The sequence below is a fragment of the Euphorbia lathyris genome, chromosome 1, assembly GCF_963576675.1.
Source record: "Euphorbia lathyris chromosome 1, ddEupLath1.1, whole genome shotgun sequence".
Taxonomy (NCBI): Eukaryota; Viridiplantae; Streptophyta; class Magnoliopsida; order Malpighiales; family Euphorbiaceae; genus Euphorbia; species Euphorbia lathyris.
In genome coordinates, this window is record NC_088910.1 from 99299030 (window position 1) to 99308487 (window position 9458).

The 9458-nt window shown below is 34.5% G+C and overlaps 1 protein-coding gene across 1 annotated transcript; it reads right to left on the minus strand.

Moving 5' to 3' along the window:
- Window positions 1-534: 534 nt before the first annotated feature.
- On the minus strand, window positions 535-7345 carry LOC136208634 (probable galacturonosyltransferase 14). The gene is made up of 6 exons (XM_065999712.1): window positions 6639-7345; window positions 5583-5638; window positions 5321-5476; window positions 3441-4031; window positions 2054-2356; window positions 535-1497 (listed from the first exon to the last, which is right to left on the minus strand). Exons 1-6 carry the CDS (start codon window positions 6853-6855, stop codon window positions 1213-1215), a joined length of 1608 nt encoding a protein of 535 aa, XP_065855784.1. The 5' UTR covers window positions 6856-7345; the 3' UTR covers window positions 535-1212.
- Window positions 7346-9458: the final 2113 nt, after the last annotated feature.

The following is a 9458-nucleotide window of genomic DNA, read 5'->3' on the forward strand; positions in this document are numbered from 1 at the left end:
CCGTTAATAACTGTTTCAAAGAGAAACAACCGTTGATAACTATGTTAGAAGCGAGAAACAACCGTTAATAACTATTTCGAAACGAATATAAATGGTGATTAATTTTGGATAAGTAGATAGTACAATGTATGAAGAATGGTATTTGGTGACAGAAAATGGGACCAATACATGGCATGAAAAGAAGTGATGTGAAATCAAATCAGTAGAGGACAATTTCACTTCTTTTTGTTTATATCCATTTTGGGTGACCTTATCTGCTTCATTTAATTGAGTAGGTACTTGTTTTTGTCAATTGCTAGAACCAACTATTATTTTATTTAATGCACCAGAAAGGAATCATATCCTAATCATTTTCTTAATCCATTTTCAAGATGATTAGAAATGAATGTGTTTGGCACTTTTGATATTTTAGATGCCTAAACTTGGACAAATTAGTGCATTTCTTGTCATCATCAACTTAGGAAATTCCAATCACAACAAAGATCTTACCAATTTCAGATAAGATATAGGAAAAGAGCATCATTAATGAAAATCTGGAGAAAGAATTTTCTGCACATTTTTAAATGTTCCTCATCAATTGTACATAACAAATACTGATATATAACCTAGCCATAAAGTTCCCCAATTCATTAGGGACCTGTAACAAAGCAATCTTTCATTTCCTACTACTCCTAAATTTCACCAAAAAAATATTAAGGAAAATAAAAAATAAAATTGAAGCTGCTAACAAAAATGAAACGACGATATAACCCAAAAAAAAATGTAATGAAGGTAGGAAATATTAAGGGAAGTCCTCACAAAAGATCCGTCCTAGCTTTCTTCTTCCTCTTCCCTGCACCAATAAGCATGTTGCGTCAGCAAACGCAAACTCAAACGCACTTCTGTGTATATCGCTTTATTTGAAACTATGTATGTGCCAAGAAATCATGATAGACTTCCAGCTGGAAGACCAACAACAGTATCCTTTTTTTTCCAACCAAAAAAATTCAAGACTGATTGCTATGTTACAGATTGTAAGAATGAATCTCATGCTCGATGCAGGCCATCTGGCGGTGAGGTGAATTCAGGCTGAAGCACAGCCCTTGACAAAATTCTGCTTGATTCCCATCCCAAATAATCTCAACAAAATTCTGAGCTATGAAATAATTGATGTGATGCTAAATCACCACTTGTATTCTCCCCATTTCAGTCTAGATTCTAGAGGCTGATCAACTACGATTCCAAGATATGGCAGTTCCTGATAAAATCATTCGAGTAATTGATATGCTTAGTCCAAAAAGGCCGAAGATGCTCAAAACCAATTTCCAGCCACGGTTTTGACTGGCCGTTATAGTGAATAACAGCAGCCCGTTTCAAATCCTCAATGTTGGTGTTGTTCTGATACCCCAAGCCAAGCATATGCCAAGTTGAGTCAATTGGGTGAATGTGGCCTTTAAACGCAATTAATGCGGGTGGCAGGGTACCCAGCTTCCACATTGTCAGGTTCGATTTCAAGTTCTGCAGAGAAAACCCAATCATCCACAAGCCATAATCAACAATAAATAACATCTGGATTTCAAATCAAAATAGAAAAAATTACTACACACTCATGTATCCACCCTGTAAGATATTAAAGCCCAGTAGAATCTTTCACTGATTCTGTCAAACACAGTAAGATGAAAAGGTCGGAAAATATTAACATTCCACAACTATTTGAAGCAAAAACATCACATAGTGATCGATATCTTGAAGAATTGATCACAACTTACAGAACAAACAATATAAATTCTTCATACGCATTAGATAGCCAAAGATCAAGTAGATAGACAGAAGACTTCACAGTGTTGGTATTTTTAAGATGCCCATAAATGGGAATAATAATGACAATTATAAGATTTATACCATGAAGAATTTATTTTGATAAGGGACGCCTCCAGTTAATGAGGACACACACCATTTTGTAATATTTAAAATATTTATTTTTTCTCTAATCCTCGTTGCATATCCACATGAAGAACAAAGAAAAAAAAAATTAGAAAAGCAATTAGGGGCAAGTATTTGTTAAACACCCTACCTCTTTTAGCCAAGAATGGTAAGTTTCTCTTATATTTGTCCTCCTCCACGCACGGAGATCAAATATATTCATCCCATAAGCCCATGCACATTCATCAGGGTCCAAATGTTTTTGAATTAGAGGATGAGAAAAGTTGAAGTAGTTCTTGAAATGCTTGGACATTACCCACTCATCTTCTCCTTTACAAGTTTCAACAGCTCCATTAACCTTTCCCTCAAGATCAATTTCCCAAAGTGGAGACAGATCCCGCTGAATGACAACATCATCATCCAGGAATACTACCTTGTCAAGGTTTGGAAAGAGCTGTTGGATATAATAAATCAGCACAAGCATATTTCAGAGAAGGTGAAAGAAATAGTTAATTCTGAGCTATTAAACGATGAAAGAAATGGAAAAAAAAAAAATGTAATACAACCATAGTTGCTCTCAATGCTGCAACGGACTACTAAACATAAATTCTCAGGAACATGTCATCTTTTAAAATAGTTAATTCTACAGAACATAAATAAACAAATTCATATTGCAATTTGAGGCTATTAAAGAAGTTTACTAAACTTAATTCTTCTGACTTGTTTGGGTGACAGGAAATAGTAACTCTCTGGCAATATCTTTGATTGCACCAAGTAATCCATATTAGGAAATATAAAACAGAAAATATAGAGGCACTTAAGAGGGTTTGACTAGTAAAACCTCTAATAGTTGTGTTGGTGAAGAGAGGTTTGAAAGAGCTTATTGGGTCCAAAAAACTGGTTTTAGGAGTTTTTCAATTAGCTTATTGCGCCATCTCTTTTGAAGGACATTGTTACCCCTAAATACTACCCTTTAACCCCAATAAAGGCTTTAACATGTCCTTATTTGTCATTTTACACAAACAGCTATTAGCAATCAGCTAAGTTTTACCAAAGAAGTTTATATAATCAGCTAGTCAAATCAGTTAACCAAAAACGTAATCAGCTAACAACTAATGTAATCTGCTAACAGCTAACAGCTATTTTCCAAACAAGGCCAGAATATTATAGGCCCTTAATTTTAAATCCAAAGGGGTGTAAATAATTACTGTATGTACAACTATTGTTACTAATTTCATTCTTTCTTGAAAAAGGCATTCGAAATTAGATTCTTAAAATAAGTATGCACTATGCATAGGGTTATAGATATATTAATAGATTGTCAATCCAAATTCAGTTTCGATGCAATTTGCATCAATCAAATCAAAAGTTGGAATTTCGAATTTTTGGAGTCATTGACCAAGAACCCAATTTTCCCCTGTTTTGGTCATTAGTTTACTGTTTTTTTTTTTTTTTTCCTCCTCTTCATGATAACCGTACATAACATTTAAACGAGGACTCATGTTAAAGTCAAGATATTTCATATTACATGACATTACCTCGGGTAAATATATACGAAGATGGTTGAGCAATGATATGTACTTCGGACTTCTAGACTGCAATTTAGAAGCAAACATCCTTGGAGTCGTAGTACTGAGATTGGCCCCTGCAATATGATTCCCATGGTAGTAATTCCGTATACCGTTATGATTTTCTACAGCTTCAATCACAGGAACATTTTCCCTTGTCAACCAGTCAAACTGGTGAACACCTTTCACTTCGACAATGGCAGGGAATACCGGATTTAGTGCAAACCATGAGTGCATACCCGCATATGTTTTCTTGTCAGTAATGACATGGAAAACTATTTTTTCGGGTCTTAGAGATGACTGGACAGCGGAATTGACAACAACAGATGCAGCTAAAATGTTATCGGTTGACAGAACAAAGTGATAATAAGAATTGTCAGAGAGTATGGGAAGTAACTCGGGAGATGGTAATTGTTTGCGCGCGTGAGCATTAGATGAATATTCATCTGTCAAACGTAGAGAGAGACAATGGATGCTTTTTGGAATGGAACTTGCAGCAAAGTGTTTGTTCATCAGCTCTGAAAATTTAGATTCTCTAATCTCCCTTTCAAATTTCTCCATCTGTGCACAAGAAAGAAAAGCACGAGTTGGAAACTTCCTCTAGATATTCATTAGCATTCCTTATCTCTTTTCTTTGAAGGAACAGAGGAAAATGCACTCTCTAGTGTCTACATTTATTCATACATGATATCAAAGAAAAAAAAATTGCTAAATATTTATTGCTACTAAAATGCAACTAATCATAGTTCTCCTGAAAAGAAAAGCAAGCAGAGAATGAATCATGTATTTAAATATATACCGAAATGATCTGTTTGTGTGTCACATAAAGTTATAAAATCTGGCACATATTTAGACAAAAGGCCCCTGATTGATGCATAGTGCAAAGGCATCCATCTGAAGCAATTTTGGTTCAATGACAAAACAAAATGCCATTGACCAGAAATGCTAAAAGGAACAATTAAGGCTTAGCCAAAAAGTTACAATCAAAATCTTCTACCAATACAAAGAAAATCCTGAATTAGGTTGACATGGGAGATAGATGCCTGAAAAATTCCAACGTGAAAATGGAAGCTCATCAAGTTCTTCTGCATCTATATGTGTGTATTTCTAATACTAAATCCAATGTATATCAATTTTAGTTTTTGGGCCCTATGAAGTAGAAGAACTCAGAAAACTAATAAAACAATTCAGTGGAATAGGCCCCTGTTTTTTCAAGTACAATATACATGGACAATGCAAGTATCAGAAACTGCCATGTCAAGAACAAATGCATAATACTAAAATTTGGGAATAATTAAGGTGGAGAAGAAAAGGTTTTCTAGTTCTACCACAAAATGGCAGAACAAAATAAATAAATTGTTCAATGGAATTGTGAGTGGCTGTATACAATTGAAGACCATTATCTACAAAAACGGCAAACCACGCACTGGCTCAGATTAACCGTTTCATATATCTTGCATAAACATAGCTTAGCAAACAGAAAGAGCAGTGATCTATCGTGGAGAAGGGCCACAAAGATTTCCAGTCATTAAGGCTCAACACCTCATTTTCTTGGCAGAAAGAGAACATCATAGAAATATAATCACTCCACATTACAGTTTCCACAGTATTAAGACAAAGATCAACAGTACGCAATCAACTGAAGAATGTTCAACCTCATCCAATCCATGCAGTTAATTAGAACTCAATGAAACCTCAAAACAATCTAACAGAACAGAAATTAGCAGAAATTTAGAGCAATTAGACTACCGCAGTTTTGGATCCCACTCCCTTCTCTTCAAAGAAATTAGACAGCAAAAGGGGAATACTAATTCAAATACATATTTATATTGCAATAATATGAAACGTACCATAGCCCTCAGCATGAAAGCAAATGTTTTCGCATCATAATGGTTGTTCTTCATTTCAGAAACAAGCTTATTAAAAGAACCCGGGAACTTCAGACCATCTGGGATTTCCTCATTGTTTACTTGATTGAGAATCTTATACAAATCTTTAACAAGTCTCTGTTAAATCATCAACACCGGGACAAGAACTTAGCTTATAATAACTGTGATGGCCTGAACAGTGAGCTGAAAGAACAATTGAACATGAAAGGAAAAAAGTATTTACCGCTGAATCATCGGATCTACCCAGAAGCCTTGGTCCCAGCCGCCTACCTAAACAATCTGCATCACAAGCATTCTGAGAATAAGCAAAGTATGTCCATATAAAACACAATACAGGCAATTTTAGGCCATGATCTAGGAAATACATCAGCAAAATAGTGTGTGAACTATGAAGTTCTGATTACAAAGATTGGAAACCAGGAATATAGAAATCATGAACAAGAAAAACTTCAGGAAGAGAACACCTACTTCAACAACTAAATGAATGAGACCGATTTACACAAATGCAGTTAAGAAAAGTGAAAATCCATGTAGAATTTATTAAAGACATTTATACATGAAAATTTCAACATAAAAAACAAAGGCCGAATTTATCACATAATTTCTTGTCTTAACCTGAATAGTAACCTAATCTCTTAGAATCCATATGTCAAGAAATATGAAATCTCACCTCAAATCATGTTTACAATAGCACCGTAAGTAAAAAGGAAAAATGGGTTGAGCATCCATGATGATAAATCAAATGAATGCATTTTGCATGAGCTAATTGTATCATACACAATTAATCCAAATTCTTACTAGATCAATGAATGATTCAATAACAAATAATACCATTAAGGTGAAAGATTTGAACAATTAAATAAATTGTTCATGTGCTACTAATCAATTCACATAGGTGTCAGCAAAAGATAGGAATTTCAGAATGAAGTACATCTTGTTTTCACTTACAATCCAATAGATGTAAGGGAGCCAAACAAATAATGAAACAAGTACGGCAGTACATGAGCATAACAAACACACACCAAACAGAACCAGGATCTACCCATCATATATGAATCACAAAAATATATATTATCCAAATGCGTGCAAAGAATACATATCTACACAGAAAAATTGAAAAACCAACAAATCAATATCACGCGGATAAGAAATCAAAAACCCAAATAAAATCAAGATCCATAAATTGATGCTTAAAGTAGCGATTAAATTAGATTAAAAACAGCTAGGTATGACATTTACAATGGATTAATGAAACGAGAAGAAGTGAGAAAAGATGTACCAAAAGAGGAGCACTTGTTGACACCTTCAAGGGTAACAAGAGCAGTAAGAATGAAGACAAAAGGCAAGAGGAAAGCGAGAATGAGAATGGTATGGAAAAGGGTTCGATAAGAGATATGGCGAGCTGCGACCTTGATCTTCATAAAGTCAATAAATCCATTGCTGCTGCTGCTCGATATTGTGATGCTTCTCATGCTAGGCGAGATGTGAAGCTGCATATTCCTATTCTATGCAGCCCCACCTTAGCAGCAGCACCACCTCTTCCGCAATAATGAAAAACCAGCTCTTTGATTTCCTTCAATCCCAACAATGCTCCACCCACCATCAGATCCGCACCTGTTTTTATCCAATTTCTCTATTCCTATCCGAGATCCACCGCTACTATTTCTTTTCTGGCTTTTGATTTTGATTTTGCTATTTCTTTCTCCCTGTTTTTCTGGTCTTCTCAAAGACCGCATTGGTGTTTATCAAACACCAATAAGGGGTTTCTTTACAAACACTCCCACAAAATCAAAGATTTAAAATTTCAATAATCTGAGAGTCAAATGAATCAATATGGGTTAATGGGTTTTTTTCCTTTTTTTCCTTTTCCTCTCTACCCTGGATCAAGAAGAGAAAAGGGGGAGAAATTGGGTTTTTGATTTTGTTTGAGTTTCTTTGAGCAAGTTTTTCTCTTTCTTCCCTTCCTTCTTTGATTGGTGCTTCCTTCACTCTAATTTAGTAATTTTACTTTCTTTGGAAATAGAAATAATTAAATTTAATTAAATAATTTAAAATAATAAAAATATTTAGTCAAAACCGTGTTTGGCATAGAGGGAGAGAGAAAACCAAGTTTTCTAGAGAGAGAAAGAAAGGAAAAAAAAAAAAAAAAGAGAAGGGTATATGTTTGACCATTGAGAGGATTAAGTGTGATCTTAAGGAGCTAAATTTGGATGTCTCCTATGTTTATGGGCAAACATTTGGTTTTTATTGGTGATTAATGAGGAAATAATTTCATTTTATTTTATTTCATTGGTTGTTAATTTTAGTTATACTTTCCTTCATTCTCCACATCGTTTCATAACTTTATATTTTGAAGAAAATTAATTCAAAGAAAAATATGTTTATATCTATAATTGAATTACTATATTTATTATTATTTGAGAAAATTGATTTATGGTAATGTCAGCATCTTATTTGATTATCTTTAAAATTTTATGAATATACTAGTAATATGTTCACAAATTGTTTTTAACCGTTAAGTAAGTTATTAATTTTATTTCTAACAACGAATCAACTTTTATTCCTTGTACATCTCTTATAAATTATGTTTAGATTGTGTTTGAGATTCTTTACTGCTTAAAAAGGTATAATACAGAGCATTTTTTTTTGTTGTTAAGTGAGTTATTAATTTTATCTCTAACAATTAATCAAGTTTTGTTCCATGTAGATCTCCTGTTAATTATGTCTAAATTGCGTCTGAGATTCTTCAGTACATCTAAAAGGAAAAATGTATTGTCATTAAGTGAGCTATTAATTTTATCTCTGACAATCAATCAGCTTTTGTTCTGCATAGATCTCTTATAGATTATATCTATATTGCCTTTGAGATTCTTCACTACATGAAAATGAAGAATAGAGCATGTGGATCTCTTATAGATTATGTCTAGATTGCCTTCGAGATTCTTCACTACATGAAAATGAAGAATGGAGCATGTGGAGTGGATGTAATCCTGAAAATTGACATTAGCAAAACTTATGGTAGAAGGGTAAAAAGTACACACGGTCACTAAAGAAGAGACTATTTGCACCGGTGATCACTAAAGTAGATACTTCGTCAATAAAGTCACTCGTTAATAAAGCCACTACGACAGAATCTGGCGACTTACTCCACTAAAATACTAGCATCAGCGACATGTCGTAAAAATAATTAGAGGATTAGCCACGTGTGGAAACCACATGTCATCCACATGGTTCGAGTGTCCAAAAAAAAAAGAAAGAAAGTAGCACTCTAACTAACACTTGACAACCATGTGAACATATGGTTGCCACATGACTACTGCTCCACTCATGTTTACGTGTTAATGAAGTGTCAATGTCGTTAGCATTCTACTACAACAAGTTGTTGGATTCGGTATAGGGGATGTATTGACGTAGATGTGCTACTTTAGTGAACATCGGCGTACTTACCATTTACTTTAATGACTGTTGTAGACACCGGAGTCGGATGACCTGTGATGAAAATCTACGATAAACGATAAAAAACGATTGATTCGCACGAAAAATAAAAATTCAAAAAAATCTCAGACAGTTCACTCGAACGAAAACACCAGGCTCGTACCGGTCAGGCTGGGTCAAGAAAAATCGCTGAATCTAGCCTCGGGTCTGAGTGATCGGACCCACCGGCTTAGTCACAGGCCCGTCTGAAAAACGGGCCGTGGGACATCGATCGCGGGCCCATGACTAGCTGGGCATGAGCCATGCCTAGTGTTGTGGCTTTGTGCCTATAAATATAGGCACGTAGCTCGAGACGATGGAGGACGGTCTGGACACTTCCCGAACTTCTATGGAAATTAAATTAGACATGTAACTCACTAAAATCGATACTCGAAAATAAAGAATCAAGTCGTTTTTTGATCGAATACCCGTAAAAAGGTATTATTCTGAGGAACTAGACCAAATTTAGTATTTTTTATTTAGTTTTTACACGTTTTTAATTTTAAACCATAAATTTCACTTTTGGAATCACGTTACACGAACTATGGCCTTATTTGGGTAGTTTGAGATCAAAGTGAAGTTTTTAGATTAGATCTAGTTTTCTATAATATTTTTGGAAGTTTGG